Below are 25105 nucleotides of genomic sequence, written 5' to 3' on the forward strand. Positions count from 1 at the left end.
TGATAAATTTAGACAGGCTTGGTATAAAGGTATTTTTACAAGCAAATAAAACCCATGGGGAATTCTGAAAGAATACGTTAGGACTGTTAAAATAGATTGAAAACTAACTATCTGTATCTTTCCCTTCGGTACTTCTGCTGTTTAGATCTTGAGCATGACCTTTATAGCAACAACCACCACCAAAACATAGCATGCACCAGCCAGGAGGGAAGTTCCTCTAGGAGTACACCCTTTTGAAAGAATAAGTATTTAAAAGTATTTAAGAGGAAGGAGGAATCAGGATTTTGAGACCTAAAAGGACCCTTATTCCCCACCTTTCCCTGCCACAAAGATGAAACATCTGGGGTTTGGAGAAGTTGAAAGGCCAGCCAGGATTAGGACTGATCTGCTCTGTCTGGTCTCCTTTTTTTACCCTGGGGTGGAGACTGGGTTTCTCCAATTAATGTATCCTTTTGACTCAAGAACTCATTATATGATCTTTTGATTGGCTTAAAAGTTTATTTAAAAATTGACAATTTTAAAAGGTTTATTGATATCTAAGTGCTATTTTAGTATGTTTTGCTCACTCTTGTGTGGTACATCTCTAATTTCATAAAATGAAGGTTTGAGAACCTTTCTAAAGTGGTATATATTTGTATTTAAATGTCCAGAGGTGGTATTTTCTATTTTATATAAATATTAGTTTATAAAAGTTTAGAATTGGTAGAGAAGAAACCCATTAATAGAAGTAAATGCCTTGATACCTGAAAACTGTATTTGTCTGATAACTGTAGACATAACACTCTCCATTCAGTCCCTCCAGACTTTATTTGCTAAAACTCAGTTGGTAGTTTATTGCTTGGATTTTAAAATCTTTTTTACTGACAGTTTTTCCTGTGGTGTCCTCAGCTTCTGAATATGCTTATCTTCATATTTCTTTTTATTTTCTCACAGAAAGTACTTCAAACTAGGAATTCAAACCTAATAAAGAGGACTGTGTTAAGGATGCCCCTGCATGCTGTCATTCCATTGTTGCAAGAGGTACGTGAGTACTCTGTTCATTTTAAGGTTCTAATGCTAGGTGTTTAAGACTAAATCTAGTATTTAGAGAAATGGATTTGCAATATGTAACCAGGCAGGGTATTTGATAGCAGTGGGTCTACTCAAACAATATTTGCCTAACCTAGATTTTTTCCTGTGTATTTTTTTTAATTGAGAGAGAGTTCACATACCACAAAATCTACCCTTTTAAGGTATACAGTTTTGTGTTTTTCAGTGTATTCATAGGTTGTACAATTGTCACACCATAAAGAAATCCTATACCCATTACCCCCAGTTTCTGGCAGCCTCAAATCTATTTTCTGTCCCTATAGATTTACCTATTCATATAAACCCTAGCCTAGATTTTTATCAGGTAATTAGTCTTATTGTGGGAATGTCTAGGTTTTATTACATTGTTGAATATTTAGGAATTAGGAAATTTAGGAATGATTTAGGAATAATGATTTCCTAATATAGTCATTATTTTCTTTTAATTTTGTGGATGTATGTATCATGGGAACCGATGGAGATTAGATGCCTTAGAAGTGCTATTGCTAATACTATTTTTCTCCTCCTCAGCTTACAAAGAGATTGCAAGGACATCCTAATAGGTAAGATGTTTAGGTGACTTAAATTGCTTTGATTTTATAAATATTTTAGAGGTGATTGTTAAGGTAACCCTAAATTCTGACTAATAAAACTCTTTACTGTCAAATATCATTCTTCCCTCTTAATACTAAAAAAAAGGTTCTTTATTTCGAAGGTTTCATTATAGTTTTTTCTTCTTTCTTTTAGAAAACTCCTGCATAGGTTTTTTTAGTTTTATCATCAGGTCATTTAATGAATTAGTCTTATTTAACGATTTGGTCCTAATCATGATATGTGAGATTGCCATTTGTAGAACTTGCCCAACCTTTGGTAGCTGCTAAGACACTGTGAGGAAATATGTTATAAAAGACTAAATTTTGTGGGTTGTTTTTGTTAATAATTTGATGATTAAATATTTAAATTGGAAGTTAGTATTTCAAAGAACCTAAGCTTATAGTATAGTATTATCACCGTCTGCAGTATACAATTTTTCCTTTCTAAGTTATTTCCTGGTAAGCTCCATTAGCCTTTGGAGCACACAAAGGAAAGCTAAATTACTCATTAATCAGGCCTGGCTTACACATTTTTGGTTTGTATTTGTCTTTTAATGTTGGTGTGGAAACCTTCTGCTGTTTGTACCTGATGTTTAGTAAAAGATGGGCTCAGATATTATGAACATAAAATGCAGAGTCAGTTGAGCTCAGTTTAGTGCCCTGATATCAGTTAATTATGAAGTAAAGCATGAGTTTTATTCTTAAATTCTTTTAAAGAAAGGGATTTTTGTCTTGTTTTCCAGTCTGTCCTATTTCCTCCTCCTTCCCTAAGAGATTAATATATTACTCAGATCTGAAGTAGACTCAGTGAAAGACTGGAAGGACTGTCAAATCCACAGTGGTTTATTATAGTCATTTTCTCAGAGCACAATTTATAGGTCTTCAGTTTGCTTGAGTTTTTCTGATTTTATAACTCGGTTATATTTAATTTTGAATTAGTGCACATTAGTTTACTTGGATTTTTTTCCCCTTTTCTTCCAGTGCTGTTCTAATGGTTCAGTGGCTAAAATGTGTGTTAACAGTCCACGCATCATACCTATCCACAGTAAGTCTTTTCAGCTACAGTTGCTGAATGGTTTGGTTTTGATAAGAATTATAAACTGATGGCTGAACAAAACTGTCCTCTCTCCATTTGTCCTTCAACCATCAGATGCTGTTTCTAGAGGTTTTTGTTTTTCCTTGGGTGCAGTGTCATATGTTGTTGCCTTTTATGAATTGGTCTTTTTGTCCCCTGGATTTTACAAGTAACAGATAGTTTTTAGAGAACTTGGAGAAAAGTTATATATTGATAAATTAGCCTTCAGATGTTCTTCAACATATATCACCTGTTCAGCGAAATTATTTTTACTTTGTATGTATCTTTCCTCTTCTCCTTAAAAACTTAGCAGATTTTTAAAGTTTGTGTATATTGCCAACGTGTCTGTCCTACCTTACTCCAGGAGGATAAAAGGTTGCTTGTGAGAAAAATGACATAAATTAAACATTCAATATGTGATCTTTTGCTGGGGCTGCTGTCAGCTCTTGGTTATCTATGCAGATGGGAGGGAGGGAGCATAAAACCTTACAGTAATACCAGAAAAATAGTGTTATGTGTCACAATATGAGTTGGGTTCTTTGCCACACCATTAAATCAGCTGTATATTAAGGTAGAAGAATTTTTATTTTGATTATTTAGCATCTTACAATAGATTTTCTTAAAAGGGTATAGTGGGTAGGTTAAGATTCTTCATTGCTCTTTTAACTGTAGCTCTTCCTTTTTAACACAGTTTCGCCCAGCTCCTTTCTGATCACTACCCTTGTTCTCTGTCTCAGGCTCTTTCTGCCCTCAGTAGTTTGAAATAAGGAAAACTCTTGGAAAAGCTGCTTTGAGGTCAGCAGTTTGTTCTTTGTGTTAGATGTCAGAATGGGGGAAGAGACAAACAGTAAGACTGGACATTGGGTTTCCCAGCCTGTGGGAGTTTGGGCGGATGAATTGCTGCACAGATGTGTAGAGTGGCTGAGAAGCATGGTGACGGGCAGGGAAAGATCAGTGGAAGCGTTGAGGCTTGGGACTCTGCCTGGTAAACAGGACAGCATGCATTTTGTGACCCGAGTTACTTGCTTAGAAGTAAAAAGAGCCCTAGGAGGCCTTGTAGTGAAATCCCTTTTGCAATCGACTCCTGAGGTCTAGCTACTGGAGTAGAAGTTGTGTAACATTCAAGGTCATAGTAAAACAGACAAAAGAATTTTGGCCTAGGGAAGACTGACAACCCACAGCAATTCTTTCTCCTCAGAAAACAGCGCTTTCCCCTCCCACCTTTTATTTTTTTTTTCCTTCATAACGAGATAGCTTGAACCTGCCTCCTAGCATAGCTTGACTATGCTAGGCAGGCAGGCTTTGGTACTGTATCAGACCCTCTGGTTCTCATCTTCCTGGAGCTTATAGTCTGAGTAGGGACAAATAAAATGGAGATTATGGTAATCAAAATGCAGTCACATTAAATTTTGTTTTCATTTTTTGTCTACTGTTTAAAGGTTAACATTTGAATGAAACACTTTTATTTACACTAAAGTGTCAGAGATAGGGCAGGTAAGGCTAATTAAAGGCAAAGAGTGGTGTCTCTTTTTCTGTAGCTCTGAGGGACAAGTAAGAATTGACTGCTTTAATTTCTTAAGTGTGATTCAGGGGATTAACACTGTTTGAAATGCTGTAAGGTCAGCTCTGTACTCTGTCCTGCTGATCTCTGAAGTTGTAAAAGATTTCCTCTGGCTTTTGGGGCCTTATGGATGAGGTAGATAATGTGATATCAGAGTAAATTTCAAAGGAAATTTGTCCATTTAACCCAAGGGTATGTGGTAGGGGTGTTTTTTATTTAGTGTTTTCTTTCTGTTGACTTGCTCTGAAATAACAGGATCAGTAAAAAGAAGTCTCACCCTGTACTTTGTCTTACCTTGCAGTTTCTCTTTCTCATCTTGTTTCGTTTTTTTTTTTTTTTAATGTAGTATATTATGCTGTTAGGACATTGAAAGCCTCTGAAAGCCTCTGAAAGTCTGAGATTTTACTAGGCTGTGTCATAACCAGCCACTGTCACTGGAAAGGGCAAGCAGATGCTTGTGGTGCAGTGGCTAAATACCTAGGCATATGGGCAAGCAGATGCTTGTGGTGCAGTGGCTAAATACCTAGGCATATCTGATCATGATTTGTATGTTTATTATCTATATTATGTCTTAATAGTATCAAATGATTTTATTTCTTAGTTGCCTGACCTGGTACCCCAGCTGGGGACACTATACCAGTTAATGGAAAGCAGAGTAAAAACTTTTCAGAAACTCTCCCATCTTCACGGAAAGCTTATCCTTCTAATCACACAAGTGAGTAAACCAAATTGTTTTGGGCTAAAACTTGGATATGATAGGAATGGAGAGGGGAATAAGGATCATTTATCTGAACATTGAATGCTCCCTGTTTCAGTAGGAAATGGGTAAATCAGGATCTAGTCTTCTAACTTGTAAATGTTATTTATTTTGAGAGTAAGTAAACTTAGTTGTGTCTACTTCAAGTTTTAATTAACGGTTCTCCTTGTATTTCAGTTGGTAATACATTTAGGATGGTTGTGGTACTATGAACAAAAAGGTACAGGGTATTTATATAGTTAAAATTTTTGGCATGGGAAGAAATTCTGATCATTTTAAAAGGTTTTTCAACATTTATAGAGTAACTCTTTCTTTCTTTTATTTGATTAATTTGATTTTTCCCCTGTATTTGATCTACTTCATATTGAGGTCATCCATTATAGTGGTTAAGGGTGAATTTACTATTGGAGAAGGTTGGATGTGGTGGTTGTGATAATACTTGAGATAAGCTTACACTCTACTTCATAATAGCATTTTATTGTCTTTCAGGTTACAGCATCAGAAAAAACAAAGGGAATGATTTGTCCTGAACAGAAGGCAAAATTGGTATATGAAGAAGGTAAAGCTTGGGGGCAGGGGAGAGTCAGCCTACCCCTACGTTTAGTTTTCCACATCGACTCAGTTCTGTTACCTTATGTTATAAAAGCATCAATGTGAATAAGATCATGCTTTAGCATACCTTCTCTGAGAAAATGGGCGAGCCTGTAGCAAAAATGTAATCAGGTCAGAAAAGGAAAGGCACAAATAGAGTTAACAGTAACAAAAAAGGGCATTAGTTAGGGAAGAAATTTAAAAACAAGAACACTGAATAAACTTTATGCCAATATATTAAAAAAACCTAGATGATGTAAGTAACTTTTTAGGAAACATCAGTGACCAAAAGTGACTTAAAAATAACAGAAACCTTGAATAAACCAATTGCTTTAAAATTGATTTAATCAAAACTTGACCTCACAAGGTACCAGATACAGAGGTTTTGTAAATGAATTTTATCAGCCTTTCAAGGAACAAGTCATTTTTGTCATATACAAACAATTTAGGCATTTTATGAGTCAAAGCTAGACAAGGGTAGTCAAGAAAATAACAGTTTAGACAATCCTCAAATATCCTAAATAGCAAATCGATTATAGAAATGATTAAGTAAAATAATGTTATTATCAAATAGAATTTATTTAAAGATTGCAAGTTGATTTAGTATCAAGAAATCTTTTAATGTAGTCACCATATTAACAGTTTAATGAGGAACACTATATATTACCTTAATAGATATATAAAAAGAATTCTGTAAAATTGAATGTATCTCATTATTTGATAATCTAAGCAACCTAGGAATTTAAGGGGATTTCCTTAGTCTACATCAAACATCAAGTTAAGAAGCATTCCCATAGAGTCAGGAACAAGACAGTAGTGTACCTTTTATTGCTCCTGGATATCCTGCCTAGTACTATATGAAAGAAATGAATTCTAGAACATTGAACTTTGTAGTAGTTATTCTTCACATAGAAAATACAGCAGAATCTAGAGTCACACCTTTACTAATGAGGTATATAAATAAGCAAGTTTACTGGATACCAAGAACAACAGAAAGGACTTGGTAGGATTTTGTCACAGTAATGCATGTCCACTAATGTATGACCCAGTCAAAATGTGCTGGGAAAAGATCTCATCCATAGCAATCAGAAAGCTACGAGTACCTAGAAATACATCTAAAAAGTGAAACAAAACCTTCATAAATTACAGAACATAATTGAAGGACATAAAAGCATACCTTTATGAGTTAACTAGACTTTTTGCAAGTTTTTCCCCAGTTTTATTGAGCTATAATTAATGTATAACATTGTATTTTTTAGATGTACAACATGATTCAATATATGTATATATTGTGAGTTGATCACAATATAGTTATAATTTTAGTTAACATTCATTACTACACATAGTTAAAAATTTTTTCTTCTGATGAGAACTTTCAAGATTTACTGTCTTAGCAACTTTCAAGTAAATATAATACAGCATTGCTAACCATGGTCGCCATGCTGAATGTCATGTACACAGGATTTATTTATAGTCAGAAGTTTGTACCTTTGACTTTACCCATTTCCCCAACTCCTCATCTGCCGCCCCTCCCCTAACTGGCAACCACCAATCTTCTCTGTATCTTTGAGATTGGTTTTTTTAGATTCCACATAAAAGTAAGATCACACAGTATTTGTCTTTGTCTGACTTATTTCACTTAGTATAATGCCCTCATGGTCCATCATATTGTCGCAAATAGCAGAATTTCCTTTTTTTTAATGGCTGAATAATATTCCATTGTATATATACACCACATTTTTTTTACACATTCATCTCTTGGCAGACACTTAGCTTGTTTCCATACCTTGGCCATTATGAATAATGCTGCAGTGAACATGGGGGTGTAGATATCTCTTTGAGATCCCGATTCCATTTCCTTCAGTATATTCCCAGTGTAGAATCGATGGATCATATGGTAGTTCTAGTTTTAATTTCTCGAGGAACCGCCATACTATTTTCCATAGTGGCTGCATCAAATTACATTCCCATCCACTTTGTACTAGGTTCTCTCTTTTCCACATCCTCGGCTTTTTTTTAATGGATTTTGTTAGGGTTTGGGTACTTTATCCTGTTCATTGAGATCTTGATGGAATAATACAGTGCGCTTTTATGCAGATAAATGTTACTTCTTAGATGATGGTCGAATATAATATTTCTGAAAGTAAATTTAGGAATCTGATTCTTTTTAGTTTTCATGGCTATGTTCTCTGCTATGAACAAAATTAAGGCTGGTTTTTTTTCCCCTTTACAGAATCTTCTGAGGAGGAGTCTGATGATGAAATAGATAAGGATTCTGATGTGAGTAATTTGTTTGCAGATACATAAACCCGCTTTTATTACTGTAAACTCTGTAAAAACAAGGCCTTCATGAGTACTTTCTTTGCTTGATATTTCTACTAGGATAATTGGGATGAAGATGAAGAAGAGGAAGAAAGTGAAAAAGATGAAGATGTTGATGAAGAGAATGAAGAGGAAGATGAGGATGCAGAAGAAAAAGATGAAGAAAATGGTGAGGACAGAGATGTGACAAGTGAAAAGGAATTAAATGGAGATTCTGATTTAGATCCTGAAAATGAAAGTGAAGAAGAATGAAGACAAAACAAGCCGATTAAACTGTATAAACTCTGGCTCCCCTTCCCCAGTGCTGCCGAGTTCTCCTGGGCAGGGTTGTCTCTGTGACAGGATGCCAAGGACTGTTGTACATTTCCAAATTCCTAATGGTGGCTCCAGTGCCACCTTACTGTCTCGAGCACCCCAGACTTAACTGTGTAAATAAGAGTGTTTCATTCAAATGTTAATAAACTTTACACAGTAAATAGACACATTTTCTGCAATGTACTGACATGAGTGTCCAATATATGGTATATTTTTATAATATAATATCCTAGTGTGATTGGTTATACCAAGAATTGACATAAGTGAAGATAAAGGCATTTCCCAGGTAGGGGTTCAAGAACTGGACTTTTGTGAAAGAGTCAGCTCTTTTATCAGGTTGGTATCTTTCATCAGATCCAGATATGGAAACAGCACTAATGAAAAAAATTTTAATTTGGTACATTTTCCTAAAATATGAATGAATAACTAAAAACTGGAGTTAAAATGATTGTGATTAAAAAATAAAATCACCAGTGTCCCTAGCTTGTCTGTTAACTGTAATAATCAGATTGAATATTTGGAGTGCTTCCCTAAAACAGCCACTTAATTTTTTAAGCTGTCATGTGAAATATTTTTTAAAAACTCAAAATTATGGTAATTAAAAAACTAAAGAGTTAGCCATATTAAGGATTTTTTCTTGACTGCAAGTTGCCTGTAAAGAATCATCAGTGTATAGATTTAGAAGTGCTCATTACCTGCACCTTTTAAAAAAATTCAGTTATAGCTGCTTTTGAAGAGGTTTTCATTTTTATTTAAATAACTAATGGATCAAAGAACAATTGTTTATTTTTTCTCTTTGGTTTTAGATATTAATGATAACCTTGTTGGAATTTTTTTTTTCCAAAGAAAATATTTTTATAATTCAGTAATTTAATGTTTTCCTTCCTTTTCATTACCCACTTTTGGCAGTGTTAGGGTATCTATTTACCTCTAAAATAATAAATCTGACTCAAGATTTTTTATGTATGTATAAATAAGTATTTTGGTGTGCTATAAAAGCCTTTTCGAATTATCAGTAATTTTTTTTAAAGAATGAGCCAGTATTTGTTCAGTGCTCTCTAGGGAACATGCAGATAGAAGCTCAACCCTAAGGAGGGGCTGGGGAGATGGCTTTATTTTCCCACCTGTGAATATGTAAAACACAAAACCCATCATCTTTGAGGGACTTTTTAACATCAGTGGCAGAACAGAGATTTTTGTGCTCAACTAATAAAGCTGGAGCCATATAAGCATCTTGGTAAAGTAAGTTTGAGCCAGCTACTGTTATAATGTACAGTTATATTTGTCTATAAATGGAGCTGTTTATGGGGATTTAATACCATTCTCTTTGTAAAGTGAATAAATATTCATCTTTACCCAGTGCTTGTCTTGTGGTATATGTAGAGAAACAGCCACATGTTTGGGCTTGTGTGAATGTTTTAAAAAAACAATCTTATTCTACCAGTATTAATAGGTGAATGTTTTCAAGGCTTGTTGGATAATACAGAATTTGTAATGAAGTGAAAGGACCAAGAACTTTTGTCATTATCTAGTGGTTGTTTCATGATGCAGTCCCACTTGGCTGGGTTGCACTGCTGCAGCCCAAGACTGCAGTGACGTCTCAAGGATACACATGCTCTTGTATTCCTGTTCTGTGGCCTGCGAGTCAGATTTCCTGTATACCCGACGGCCTGAAGAAGTAAGGCCTGTGTAGTTATTGCTTACTAATAATTTTTTGGTTTAGACAAATCTAAAGTTAGGTTTGTTACAAAGAAGGTTTTCTAGTTTCAGGGTTTCTCACTGTTCCACTGCTAATCTAGACAACAGAGTTGTGTGTGTGATGGTGTTTTTTTGTGAGGTGAATTTTTATTCCCAACTTTGTTTTTTGAAAAATTAACTATCCATTATCAAGTCAAAGATCACACTATTTGTCACGTTGCTCTGTTAATGTAGTTATTCCCAAGTGTGTATATATCTGAGTGTGTATATATCTGTGTGTGTGATGATTTTGATACTTAAATGAGTCAAATTAAGCCATGTCTCGAAATGTCCTACAATCTGGGTTTGTGCGATTGTTTCCTTATAATTCTGATCGTAATGTTTTTGTCAAGAGTACTAAATAGGTGGTGGTATTTGAAGTTAATTTGTAAAGATGAGTTCTTTGGATATAAATAAGTATATCAGTATGTCGTGGCATAAGGAGATGTTGAGACTAAGTTGGGGCTTTTGGAGCCTTCGTGCAGAGGGAAGTTTGCACGTCCAAAATGGGATCTTGGTAGTGAGAACATTGGGTACATTGATCTCATCCATAAAGCTGTTATAATTCGTGTGGAAGTTGCATATTCATTCATTTAACAAATACTTTACTAATTGCGTACTCTGTGTTGGGAATTACTTGGTTGCTTGGTATACGTCACTGAAAAACAGCAATTAAAAAAAAAGCTGACATTCTACGAGGGAGTTAGGCAATAAACAGTGTATAATGAGTAATTTAATGTGGTGTGTTAGAAGGTGGTAACTTTTATGGGGGGATAAAGTGGAGTAAGAAAATTGGGAAAGGCCTTTTGAGAAGACAGGGTTTGAACATAGATAAGGTGAAGACGTTAAGTAGGTATCTGGGGAAGAATGTTCTAGCAGAGGAAACAGCACGAGCAAAGGCCTTACAGCCAGCATGTCTGCTGTTGGAGGGGAGACCAACATGATGAGTGAGAAAGGGAGAGTGAGAGATGAACGTGACTTAGACCAGTGTGGCAGTAATGGAGTTGGTGAGAATTGGTTGGTTTGGGGTATTGTTTTGAATTTAGAGCTAATGGGATCTCCTGTGATGTGTGAAAACAAGGAAGGAGTCAAGTAAATGACTCCCAAGTGTTTTTTGCCAGAGGGGAGGTTTATGAGGGGAGACCAGGAGTTGGGTTTTGGCCATGTTGAGTTAGAGTTATCTATTAGGAATGTGGACATACCCAGTTGACTTGCGAACTGAGTTCCTCGGGATGGAGGTAGAGATTCAGTATTGCCGTGTAAGTGACAGTAAACACAAAACTGAATGAGCTTCCCGAGGGAGTGAGTGTACATAGGAAGAGCACCCAGGCCTGGTGCTCCTTTGGAGAGCTGAGAAACTCCAAGGGACACGATGTGGAGAGGTAGGAAGAATTTAATCTGAATTCATGACAACCCTCACTGCGGTTCTTTCAGCTGTAGTTGATACTACTGATGAATCCTCCCAGGCTGCAGTGGCTTTTGTGATGCCCCTCATATGACCATTTGTGATCCTTTCTTGGAAGGCAACTCGGGTGTAAAATTTGTTTCCCTTTTAATCTAATGTGTTCACCTTTGTGGCACCACAGCACTGTCCCTCGTGCTGAACCATTGTGCGACTAAATTGTACACTGGATCACAAAACTGGCAGAATGAGAGACCATAGCAGTGTAAATGGATTAACAGTCATCATTCAAATTGGCAATAGTATGGAAGAAAACATGGGATAGATGGTGCTCACTCTTCTATACAGGGCTGGCTGACGGGTGTGAAAAAACTAGGTTATCTACTGGTCGTCAGTACTGTAATAGATTTTCATACATATATGGGTAATTTTTAATGTGAAAATAGTTCTGAGAACGGCACTTATAAATTGCACTTATAAACTTTAGGAGGTGAGGAATATCAAATGAAAAATCTGAAAGTTGAAAATCACCACTTTAAAAATTGGTTGGCACATCCTTTCTAGGTAATAATGCCTCAAAGGGGGAGGAAATGTATTACACTTTGGGGATGCGAAAGTTATAATGGGTTTCCTAACAAATAAATACAAAAGCATTTTGTTACAGGCTTGCCCTGGGCCCTGTTGTACTTTCATTTGTTCTGGTTTGAAAGGGTGTGGTTTCCTGGCAATGCAGTCAGTGAAGTCAGACAACTTGGCAGCTGCCTTAGCTGACCCTGTTTGGTCACGATGTTTCAAAACGGCCACAGCTTCACAGGTTCAGAAACTTAATTTTGCCCTTGTCCCTAGAGTTGATGCAATTTCGTGGTAGAATCATTAACCAGGCTTCCAAGAGGAACTGATATTTAAATGGTGCATTTATTCGTAGTGAGAACACCACAGAGAGCAGTGTGCATGTTGGCTGGTGAAATATCTTCCTTCTGCATAGGAAGGTCACACAGTAAACCAGTTTTATAATTGAAAGATGGTCTTTGAACCAGAGTGTAGAATTGGAATAAGAGAAATGAATTGGATGGTCTTAATGGCTAAGAGTAGTGGACAGTTGTCCTTACTGAAGAGGTTGGTCCTCTCATTTCATACTGACTCTTATCCTTTCAACAGGACAATTACTGTGGTGGTGACGGTGGTGTTTTGCATCTCCTCAGGCACCCATTTAGGACTGCAGGTTAGGGTGCATTCCAATAATTTAGGGGGCAGCTTGCTCCTGACCGTGGGTACCACCACAATGTAGTTACATCTAAGAAACTTGTTAATTTTAGCCAAATTTTGACCTTGTTATTCTTAACAAAGTCTGCCCTCTCCTTTTTATTGTGGTAAAATATAAAATGTACCTTTTAACCATTTTTAAGTATAGAGTTCTGTGGCATTAAATACATTTGCAGAGTCGCGTAACTGACACAGTCTCTTAATTGGTCATTTTTATGATAGGATCAGGTCCAGGGGGTGAAAGAGGGTAAACATGTAGTGGAGAGACCAGATTTCGTGCCAGAGGCTCCAGTTCTGGGTCCCCATGGCAGCCTGGCAAAGATCAATCTCCTTAATTTCTTCTTTGGTCTGTAACAGGAGAATAACAATGCTGTCTGTCACAAGGATGCTGTGAGAATCAAATGGGACAATGCGGGACACCGAACACCAAAGCACAGCATCTGATGAAGGGATCGTCATTCATTGTCAGACATTTTCCAATATAGGAGGGGAGGGTGGAGCACAAGTTTTATGGAAAAGTCCTTTTTGTGGCACTTTTAAGACAGAGCCTTATGGATGAACACGGTCACCTTTTTCCACAGGTGAAAAGAGAATCAAATCTCCCTTTTAATATATTTTTCAAATCTATTGTATAAAAAGTAAAGACATTCAGTAAATTTTGGAAAATACCAAAAAGCATAGAGAAGGATTATATAAAATCATATTAACAGAGAAAACCATTTATAATGTTTTGGTGTGTCTCCTTTTAATCTTTTTGTCTTTGCATGAGGGCACACACATTTTTCTTATGAAATTGGAATCTTAATACATATTTTATCCTTTCACATATTGCATAGTTAATTATCCTTTGAAATAATGATGCTTGTGGTTCTTAGTATTCTACCCATGTTACACTTTAAACATTCTATTATAATTTGTAAGTAATGCTACAGTGAACATTCTTACAGTTTTCTTTAACTATATCCTTATGAGGTAATCCTAGGAGTAGTGTTACTTAATGAAATACATGAATATTCCCTTCAGACTTAAGATATTTGCCAAAACACTTTTCCAGAAAGGTTATATCGATTTTAAGCCCCATAAGCAGTGCTTGTGTTTCCATTTCATCATGAACCTCAGTTCACCTGCTTTTTTCATTGGCACTTGTATTTCTTTATTGTGGGTTTAGGCCCTTGTCCATGCTTAAAGGGGTTGTTTTCTTTACCTGTAAAGGCTGTATATTTGAAAGCTATTCATCCCTTGCCAAACATGCTACAGATATTTTCCTCAATTTGCCTTTTAGTTTTTTAAATTAATTTATTGTTTTAATTGAAGAAATGATTTAAAATTTTTTCCTCTGCCTACTTCCCTCCTGCCCCTCCCCCACCCTCTGATAACCACTAGTCTATTGTCCATGTGCCTTTTCATTTTTTTCAATGTTATTTTTCTTTATAGTTTTCTTAAATTTAAAAAACTTGCCCCTAGGAAGATAATCCCTGTATTTTGTCCTAGTTGCTTTATGTTTATCATTTTTAAAAACCACTTACCTTTGTAGTAACTGGTTGTGATTTATCAGTGCATTGACTGTGAAATAAAATGGGTTTGTAACCACCATTTTTCAAAGCAGAAAGGTAATTAATATGGGAAATAGTGCATTGCATGCAGTTAAGGATAGTCGTTTTAGAGGGGGATGTATGTATTAGGTTGCAAGGTAAAGTGTGTTTCTGTGGGTAAGATATTGAAAGCTGCTTCTCTAAACCGTGTGGAATTCTTTCCAGTGTATCAGTGAGATGAGGCTCTCACTTAGGGTTCTCCCCGCACACACCACCAGTTTCTCCACACTGTTGAATAGTTTGCTATGGACTGACCTTTTGGCTCCCCGCCCAAATCCATATGCTGGCAACCCTAATCCCCAATGTGATGATATTTGGAGATATTTGGGCCTTTGGGAGGTAATTAAGCCCTGAAAGTGGAGCCTTCATGATGGGTTAGTGCCCTTGTAAGAAGAGACACGAGCTGGTTCCTTTCTGCTCTCTGCAGTGTGAGAATACGAGGAGATGGTTTGCCCATCTGCAAACCGGGAATCAGGTTCTCACCAGGTACCGGATCTGCTGGCACCTTGATTTTGGGCTTCTCAGCCTTTAGAACTATGAAAAATAAATATTTATTCGTTTCTAGATACCCAGTCCGGTAATTTGTTACAGCAGCGCAAAGGGGAAAAACACTTTTTTCGAGCCCATAGACTTGTGTTGCTTTGTCACGTGGTAGGTCTGTTTCTGTGCTATCCATATTAGTCCATTTGAACTCTGGTAGCTTCATAATTCATTCTTACTGTTGGTATCTTTATACCTCTTTGCCATTCGTTTTGCTTTTTCATTCCATATTATCAAGAAAAGATTCTTTGGTTGTAAGAAAAAAAAAACTAGAGGCAGTGTAAACAAAATAAATGTGTTACAATTTTGAAGAACCTCAGTAATAGGGAAACAGCTGGGGCTCAGGAGGGGATCCGGGGGAGCAGAGGGAAAGAATCTTCGGGCCTCATCTGCTGTCCTGCTGCCTCATAGTTCTCTCTCCCTGTCTTTTGGCTGCCTTACCGTCCTATAATCCGGCCACTTGCTGACTCTCAGGAAAGCTGGGTATTCTCTGCTTCTCCAGATCCACACTCCACCTCTCTCCTCCATCTGCTTGCTCTATGCCCTAGGAGGCTGAGTTTTACAACTGTCAGCCTGGCTCTCTTGCCTGGCTCCTGGTTGGGATCAGCCAGTAGGTGGTCCTGGAATACATTGGAGGGTGGGAGGTGAGGTCAGTATTTATTGCCCTGGTGAGCTCTGTGCTGGGTTTGGCCAGAGCTGCTGCGTTTCTCCACCTGTGCCTTAACTCTAGTGGGAGTCCAGTAAGAGTCCCTCCCCACGCCCACTTGGCTCCTTTATGGCTCCAGTTTAAAGGCTGCTTTCCATTCTCACCGGCCCTAGAAGGCCTCATCCTCCCCTGCTTGTTTCCTGAACTCTACTCACACCTTTGTAAGTCGTCTGTGAAACTCTCCTCAGATACCCTAAGTGTGTTCTCTCTTTCCTGTTGGGAGCCTGAGGCAGTGCATATTGCCCAGTCCTGGGAGACACTGTGGCTCTATCTTGATTCAGGTGTCACCCATGCCTGGGGCAGTATCACATCACATGGGTGACTTCTGTGAGTCCACCTCTGTGAAGAGGGCAGTCTTCCTACCAAAAGGTAATTTCATTGTGAGCTGAGCTAGTTTCTACCTCGGCCTAAGCATTAAAAAATATATTTTTGTTTTATTTTTCAAATTATAAAATACACGTAAAGTTGAGCATTTTAATCATTTTTTAAAAGTTTTTATTCAGTGGCATTAAATAGATCTACATCGTTGTGAAACCATCTCCAGAACTTTTTCATCTTCTCAAATTGACACCACCATCTCCAGAACTTTTTCATCTTCTCAAATTGACATTCTGTATTCATTAAACACAACTTCACATATCCCTCTTCCCTCAGCCCTTGGCAACCACTGTTCTTTTTTCTGTCTATGAATTTGATTACTCTAGGTACCTCATTAAAAAATAAATTTTAATTAGACAAGTAAATATAGAAATGCATTCTTGTAAAAAAGGAGGAAAACATGACATAAGGCTAAGCTAACTTTGCCCACCTTCCCAGATCACCTTTCCCAGCTTGCAAGGGTTACATGCGGAGCGAGCCATTGTGATTGTAGAGTTTGGACTTCTGCAAGTCTTTCTGTGCATTTCATACATACAGATATATTCTTAGAAAATAAGTATTTTTTCTCACATAATGGTGTCATACTGTATGTAGAATTCTGCAACTTGGACTTGCTTTTTATTACCTGCTATATCTTGGAGGTCTTTCCAAGTTAGTAATATAGAACTAACTACCTTATTCTTTTAAGCTGCATCGGGATCAACGGTAGCGCTGGCTAAGGCACAGATTGCTGGGCCCCACCCTGACTGACTCGGAAACTCCAGAGAAACCGCCAGGATAAAAATAAATCCGATGGTAATTTTGGCTGGGCTCTAGATAAACCAATAGATTAAGAGAGTTGATTTCATCATGGAATGTTATAACATTAAAATTGACTTTTCTCATTTGATAGGAATATAATATAATGACTTTAAAAAAAAATGGGAATGGTGGCTCTGGCTTCTGCTTCCTCATGCTGGGGCAGTTACATTGAAGTCGTGATCTAGTTGCTCCTTTAAGAGTGTGTGTGGCTAAACGTCCTACTTAGGAAAGACACATAGTATTTAGCAAACTCCTACCTCACGAAAGAATAATTTTGTGTGTTAATTTAGGCCTCCAGTTCAGTAGGATGGGGAAGGCCCGGGGATATACATAGATGAGAATCTCTTCAATGGGAAGGAATGTCTTTTGCCCCTCTTCTCTCACGGGCGAGTGTTCAGTGCTTTGCACACAGCTGATTGCATTTGACACACAACAATGTCCCTGGGATTAGGACTTATATATGGCACTTAGATTTAGAGATGGGGATGAGTAAGGAGATATAAACAACTCATTAGAATACCAAGTAGAATGAAGAAAATGTCATTTACTTTCACAAGTAAAGTGCTGCGGAAGCCATGAGAAAGGAGAGATGGATCGGTTCCCAGCCAGGGATCGGGATTGAAGACTTGAGTACATTGGCCTAGGCCTGAGGGAGAACCTTCTAGGAAGCAAGAATGATTTAAATGAGTGACAAATAGATACTTAATAGGTGCGTTCTACAAGCCTGAAACGCGAACACCTTGGATCTGAGGTCCTTGATTCAATTAAGTGTGGGAGGCTATCTAGTTTTAAGACATCAAAATCAGTTTTGAACAACAGAGAGCCTATGGCAAAATGTTCTGAGATATCCCCAAATGGTCCTTTCTCCCTCACCAGACAGTTTGTGTGTGGAGTTCAGAGTGCACGTGTGTGTACTGCTTATAGCTTTTGCTTGATTATATTTAGTTTAGTGGGTGCACTTAGAGCCAGGTGCTGTCATGACATTTTCTCTCATCTTCACCATGCCTATCTAGATTGCCCCGGTTCTGGTTAGAAGGACAATGTCAATATGAAAAACAACCACTAGGTGCCAGCTTTGCTTTGTGCAAATTTCTTATCGCAGCCCAAGCATCTTGAGGAAAAGCTGCTAGTTGTGATCTCTTCCTGCGTAACTGTAGCCTTCTGGGGTGGCCCAGAGAAACTCGAGGCACTCCAGTTCTCTTTCTTTTCTGGTGTCCAGGTCCTGAAGCAAAGCCTGACTGTCTCTAGCCCAGCGACATGCATCATGAGGGGAACCCAGAAGCGAATCCCAGTTTGGAGGAGATTGAGTCTCCAGGCAGTGGGCTAGCATCTCAGGATGCACTGATTCAGGCAGTGGCCACACAGGAGGCAGCTGGTCTACCTGCATTCTGCCCGGACCCACCACCCGCACTCCCCACCCCCAGCCTATAAACACCAGCCTGACAAAATGCCCAGCTGACAGGAAGGGCGGCCGCAGCTCTTAATCTGTAGGAATTGCTGAGCACAGGAAGCTTTGAATTGATGTTTCCCTTTCTGTGTTTCCGTCAAAAGTAAAGTAATAATAATAAAGCTAAAATCAGAGAAAAATCACACATACCGTACACCAACTGCTTTAATTTCCCCTGTAGACTTTTTCCATGAAAACCATGATTTTACATTGTGTCAGTGATGGTGGGAAAAAAATGTTATTTTCACTTAACTTCTCTCCCCAATTTACAAAAATTTCCAATATATATAAAAGTGAAAAGAATAGTTAATTATCTGTATGCACACCACTTAGGTTAAAACATTATTAATATTTTGCTATATTTTGCTTCATCTACATTTGTGTACATATGTTTATTTTTGCTGATCTTCTAGAAAGTAAATTGAGGATGGTTATGACACTTTACTCCTAAATACTTGTGTGAAGTTCCTAAAATTATGACCTCCAACATAATCACATTACCAATATTACATCAAAAAATCAAATCGTAATTCTGTAATGTCATCTAATATCCAGTTAATATTTAATTTTTCCAAATTATCCCACCAATATTTGTATAGCTGGCTTTTTTCAAACCAGAATCCAGTCAAATTTCACTCATAGGATATGGGTGTTAAGTCTTCTCTAGTTACTTTTGCTCTAAAACAGTCTCCTTCCCTTTTCTTGCTTCGTTTTTTTTCTAGGGCATTGACAGATTGAAGAGACCAGGTCAGTTGTCCTATAGAATGAACCACGGTCTGGGTTTAATTGTTTCCTTATTGTGGGTTTAACTCATTCCTCTATCCCTTGTATTTTCTATAATTTGGATGTTATATCTCGGTACTATCCAATAGAACCTTCTGTGATGATGGAAATGTTCTCTGCTAATACCCATATGTTAGTCACTAGCTTCGTGTGGTCATCAAGCCCTTTAAATGTAGCGAGTGTGGCTGAGTAAATGAATTTAAAATTTTATTTCATTTTCATGTATTAATTTACATTTAAATAGCCACATGTGGCTAGTGGCTATAGTGTGGAACAGACAGATCTTATGGCTTGATTAGATTTAGGTTTAATAGTTTTGATAAGACATCGAAGGTATACTTCATAGTGCAACACACCAGGGGGCAACATAATGAAACACTGTCCCACTATTAGTGATGCTAGTGAAAAAAAAAAACAAACCTCTTTACTAAGGTATAATTTACAATCAATAAAAACATATATTTTAAGTGTACAGCTCAATGGGTTTTAACAAACCTGTATACCTGAATAACCATGACACAATCCCAGTATAGAAAATTTTCATCACTTCAAAACGTTCCCTGGTGCATCTTCCCAGTTAATCCCAAATATCCCCCCTCCCCACAAGTCTGTGGCAACAACCGATATGCTTTCTGCCACTATGGAATAGATATCTTTCCAAGAGCTTCATACAAATAAAGTCATATAAACATATTCTTTCGATTCCAAGTTTCCAGTGAAGAATACGCAGCATCATGTTTTGGTGATTCACTGATGCTGTTGCATGTAGCTATAGTTCTTTTTGTCGCCAAGTGGTACTCCACAATTTGTTTATCCCTTCTGTTGATGGAGATTCGAATTGTTTCCAGTGTAGCTTTGAAAAGCTAAACCTTCCCTCTGAGTATTGCTTTAGCTGTACCCCACAAATTTTGTAGGTTGTGTTTTCATATTCATTCAGTACAAAACATTCTCTAATTCTCTTTCTTTTGAGAGTTCTCCTTTGACTCATGGATCATTTAGAAGTGTGATTTTTAGTTTCCAAATATTTGGAGATTTTCCCAAAGATCTTTTTTTTTATTCATTTCTAATTTAATTCTGTTGTGGTAAGAGAATATCCTCTGTATGACTTAATTCTCTTTTTTTTTTTTTGAAATTATTTGTATTTATTGAGACTTGTTTTATGGCTCAGTATATGATCTACCTTGAGGAATGTTTCTTATGCTCTTGAAAAGAATGTATACCTACTATTGTTGGGTGGAGTGTTCTATAAATATCACTTAGGTCAAATTGCGTGATAATGGTGTTCAGGTTTTCTACTTTTTAAGTCTACTTGTCCTTTCAGTTATTGAAAGAGGTATATTGAAGTATTCAACTACAAATGTGGATTTGTCTGTTTTTCCTTCAGTTCTGCTAGTTTTTGCTGCATGTATACTAGCTTTGTTACTGGGGAGCTACACAATTAAGATTGTTATATCGTCTTAATGAATTAATCTCTTTGTCACTGTGAAATCTCTCTCTTTATACCTGGTAACATCTCTTATCCTAACAATGTCTACCTCGCATGACGTTAATGTAGGCACTCTAGTTTTCTTATGCTTATTGTTTGCATGATATACCTTTTCCATGCTTTTACTTTTAACTTATCTGTGTTTTTAACTTTAAAGTGTATTTCTTGTTAGCAGCATATAACTGGGTCCTGCTGACTCTCTTCCTTTTAATTTGAATGTTTATACTATTTACATTTAATGTAGTTATCAGTGCAATTGGGATTAAGTGGCCATTTTGCTATTTGTTTTCCATTGGTTTCATCTGTTCTTTGATCCTCCTCTCTCCCTCTTTTTGTAACTTTCGGTCGAATAGTTTAAAAATTCCACCTTATCTCACTATTGGCTTATTTACTTTATTTCTTTAGCGATGGCTCTAGGGTCTGCTTATGTGTCACGATATGCCTCACTGAGTGCCCTAGTGAATGCCCTGAGTTCCCAACAAGGACTGTCCTTTCTGGCTAGTTGGAACTTAAATGTGATAAGAGATCTAGCAACTGTTCAGCTCACTGTTTCTTGGTAGCTCTTTGTCTGGCCTCCTGGAATTTCACTCTACACATGAGCATCTCGGTATTCAGTAAAGACTCAAGGGAACTCCTAGGCAGATTTTTTTTTTTTTTTGGAGCTGTTTCTCTACCTACCTCTCTCTTTGCCAAAATTATATCCTGCAACTTCCAGCTGCCTCAGCTTCTGTGAACCTGGATCTCTGTCTCCTCGACACAGCTGGATTGGGGATCCCCTCCCTTGCTCTGTGGTCTGGAATGTGACTTCAAGCACAAGCTAGGATTCCTCGGGCCTCCCTTCATGTTTCCCTTCCCGCAGGAATCACCGTGCTGCCTGTGGTCCAATGTCTGAAAATAATTGTTTCATATATTTTGTCTCATTTTCTAATTGTTTATTGTGGGAGGCCACATTTGGTCTATGTTATTCCATCGTGTCAGAAGGAAAAGTCTTATTTAGCTTTTGGTTATTGATCTTTTTTATGTGGCTACATAGTCTTTATTATAGTAATTGAAAAACGCATATAAATAATCTATGTTCTTAGCAGAAAACCTTGAAATACCAATTGAAGTAAAAATCATCCATAATCTCCTCCTTCCTGATTTTCTATGTGCATATAGATCTATAAATATAAAAATAAGATTATATTATCCCCACCACAATGATGGTTTATAATGACTGTCTACTCCCCAAAACACAGGACAAATGGTACCCATTTTACTTTGCATTATGACAGCTCATGAGTTTCACGGGAGAGCCTGCTGCAGTTCAGAGACATTTGCAAGACCCCAAACTTGGGAATTTCCATGTGTAAAAGAAAATAATTTTTAAAAAAGTTTGCAAGTTTGCAAATGTAAAAGTTTGCAGGAAGAAAAATTTTATTTAACAGAGAACATATTGCATTTTTAGGCCTCCAACAGGCTTGTCATCAACTGCATTGTTTGTGTGAGCAAAGACAGAGAACATTTTTTTTTATGGATTGTGAGATTTTAAAAAATTTGTCCAAGTCTGGACTGTTTATTAATTTGGACCCTTTAAAGTTAAAAAGAAACAAACAAATAGGTCACTCTGCTAAAAAAAAAGTTATATATATGTAAAATTAAAGCTCTTTAGCTCTTATCATGAAATGCCTCACACTGGCCCTATCGGAAGCAGCCTATATTTCCTATAAAGAAACTGAGTGAGACAAAACTGGTTGGCATTAGAGTAGTGAGGCCCTTAGTCTCCTAGTCTCTGGCACTTTGTGATCTTTGGCAAGCCGCTTCCCTTCTTAGAATGTCAATTTCCTTATCCACGAAATGGAGATAGGTACAAATCGGAGAGTGGCTGTGAAGTTGAAATAAAGTTTGCAACGTATCCAGTAACCAGCCCACACAGGCGTTCAGTAAGAAACTTCAGCAATGTTACAAAAATAGCTAAGATCACAGAGCCAGCAGAACATCAAGTATAAAATCACCTCTTCCAACTCTAAGCACATTTATTCCCTCTGTCTTCATCTATTTTCCAGCTAGGATCTCTCTTTTTAACAGTTAAATTGTTATTTTTTTCCCCCTATAACGTTGCGCATTCCAGATGTGACCACCTTGGTTTCTACACTCAGAGATGTCCTCTGATGTCATAGGTATTCTTTCTCTATTTCTGTTTCTCTCCGTCTCTGTCTCTCTCCTCTCCCATTCCTCTATTCCACCCCCTGCCCCGAGTCTGCCATTTTCCTTAGAGCATCTATTTGGTGGAGACGAGGCCATCTTGGTCCTTAATGCTTTTGTCTTCCTCCTCCAACCTATATGCACCCTTAGAAAACTGGGCATGCTGGATGTGCTCCTGGGAGATACACTCCCTCGTGTTACCCACAGGGTCTTTAGCGAGCCACTGCTTCTCCTGTGGTCACAGTCAGTATTTCAGAAGACCCTAATCAGGCGCACCCTGCTTCTGGGGTGGATGAGGCCATCTCCCAGCAGCCTGTGAGCTCCAGGAAGAGCATCATGAGAGGAAAACAGAATGTTTGCTCTTCGATCCTGCCAGAAGAATGTGCCATCACTATTTGTGGCAAGAATGACAAATGATGAAACATCAGGATACTCAGCACACAGAGCGGTTTCAGGAGGATTCCAGCTGGCCTTCAGGAGCTTGTCCAGGTTTGCTCTGCAGGCCACCTCTGGGGGTTTAGATTTGTCATGTGATCTGCAGTTCTGTTTTTAGCCATTTATAAGTGAGGATATTGGATTCGTAACTGCCTGCCAGGTTGTGGGACAGAGTGGTGGATGCTACAGAAGACTCAGGGGCAGGGTATCTGGGGGCTAGGATGGACACCTTTCCCAAGTACAGAAGTGGGAAGCCATGGCCTTTCTGTGGCCATTGAGGCAGGACACACTCACGCTGGTGAGGCGGATGAAGATTCTATATCTTTCTTGTGGAATTAGACATAGCTATTGTACATAACCATGGACCTGCTCTGCCACATGTAGATCATTAAAGATTGTTAATTTCCTTTTTTTTTTCTTTTCCCCAAATTCGGATCACCTTTGACACGATCCTTATAACAGTCCCAGAACATAAGCGGGGGAAATATTTTTATTCCCTTTTGAGAGATAAGAAAATGGGGTACAGAGACATTTAGTGAGAGGCATGAGGCCACAGGGACAGAGCTGGGTCTAGATCCCAGAAGTCCTGATGGTACAGAAGAACTGCTGAGGATCTAGGCAAGCTAGGTTTTAATCCTGGCCCACCCACTGCTGCCTGGGTGAACTCTTTGAGCCTCACCTTCCTCAGCTGTAAAGTAGGGGTGATAAGAGTCCGCTCCATCGGTAGACCTTGCCTTGCTGTCAGTCTTTGTCTCCCATGTGTGTCTCTGCATGACCGTGGCTCATTATATTCAACTGGTGACTGGCAGACACCAAAAATTGATTTATATCCATGGTAACTGTCACCCAGGGGAACAGTGAGAAATAAGAGTCTTTTCTTACTATCAAACAGAGCCAGTGCCCAGAGACCATCGGGCCTGGCTCTCCTTCCGGTTGGCCCTGGTTTTTCTCTTGGGAGAGGATAAGTGTCTCTCCTCCTCCCACCCACCCTCCCAGGGAGCCCTGGCTGACTGTTCAGCGCTGGAGACCAGCAGACCTAGAGACTACAGAACTGGGATTGGGACATCTCACCTTTGAAAACTCCCCTGAAACCTGTCTTCTCAGGTAGCATGTGGGAGGCTTGGAGAAGTGTTTGTCAGTCATATTCTGCAGTGGACTTTAAATTGCTCAGAGAATCTTGCATTTGGTAGTAGACTATAGATTCTCAAGAAAAGATTGGCGGTGGTGGCAGAGGGAGATCCTTGATCGGCTTTCTGATGGTGGGAACATGCGTCCTCTCTCTTCTCTCACCCCTGAGGCTGCTTTTATATCTTCTCAGGGTATTTTTTTCTCTGAAGCATTTTCCTTCCTCTTCTGCTTCTAATGACTTTTCTGGAGGGAAATAATGATTTTCTGGTATCAGCTGGGGGTGGGGAGAACATGCTCTGACTCATCTGGGTACCTTTCTTGAGATCTGATTTGCCTTGATGGTCCCAAGAGGTAAAATATGATTTGAATTGAATTATAAATGTGTTATTCAAGTGGGCTCAAGTTCTGAGCTAGTCGCCTTAAAAGTTTGAGACAGATCAGAACATTGCTTTGCAACATGTGTTCCTTAAAACTCTGGTCCTAAGAAATATTTCATGAACAAAGGGGTCTATGGTCGTATAGGTTTGGAAATCGCTTCATGCTCTACCCCAGATTGGCACATTACAATGCATAGAACATATTAAAGGCTCTGAGACATGGTACAGTTGAGAAAATAATTCAGCATTATTTAAACTCATATTTTCCAAACATTCTTTACCAGATTTTTTTGGCATTCCCATTTGTTCCACAAAACAGAACTGCGAAAAGGCTGGGGACTGTATGTCCCATTTCCACCCCTATTCCAGAATCACTGAGCTATAAATGTTCTTAGTAGGACTGGGAAATGGGAGGCTGGATGGAGGGTAGCCTGGATCCCTATTAAACATCTTGGAAGGTTGCTGTCTGGCTTCTCGAACATTCTTAAGGGTGGAGAGTTCACTGCCTCCTGGGGAAACCATTTGTTAGGAAGCTCATCCTCCTGTACACTCATTAATTAGTGT

At 38.2% G+C, this 25105-nt stretch overlaps 1 protein-coding gene and 1 pseudogene across 1 annotated transcript in view; both read left to right on the top strand.

The window, feature by feature from the left end:
• The window catches only part of WDR43 (WD repeat domain 43), a 35274-nt gene extending 25632 nt beyond the window's left edge, over window positions 1-9642 (top strand). Inside the window, exons 12-18 of the mRNA XM_023536959.1 lie at window positions 934-1020; window positions 1600-1631; window positions 2643-2706; window positions 4899-5012; window positions 5544-5613; window positions 7879-7925; window positions 8028-9642. Of these exons, the coding sequence (XP_023392727.1) occupies window positions 934-1020; window positions 1600-1631; window positions 2643-2706; window positions 4899-5012; window positions 5544-5613; window positions 7879-7925; window positions 8028-8219 (606 nt within the window). The 3' untranslated portion in view covers window positions 8220-9642. The remainder of the gene's footprint in view (window positions 1-933; window positions 1021-1599; window positions 1632-2642; window positions 2707-4898; window positions 5013-5543; window positions 5614-7878; window positions 7926-8027) is intronic.
• A 1290-nt stretch (window positions 9643-10932) lies between these two features.
• Window positions 10933-25105, top strand: part of LOC111746052 — a 21204-nt pseudogene continuing 7031 nt past the window's right edge.

Source organism: Pteropus vampyrus, unplaced genomic scaffold (assembly GCF_000151845.1).
Source record: "Pteropus vampyrus isolate Shadow unplaced genomic scaffold, Pvam_2.0 Scaffold173, whole genome shotgun sequence".
NCBI classification, from domain to species: domain Eukaryota; kingdom Metazoa; phylum Chordata; class Mammalia; order Chiroptera; family Pteropodidae; genus Pteropus; species Pteropus vampyrus.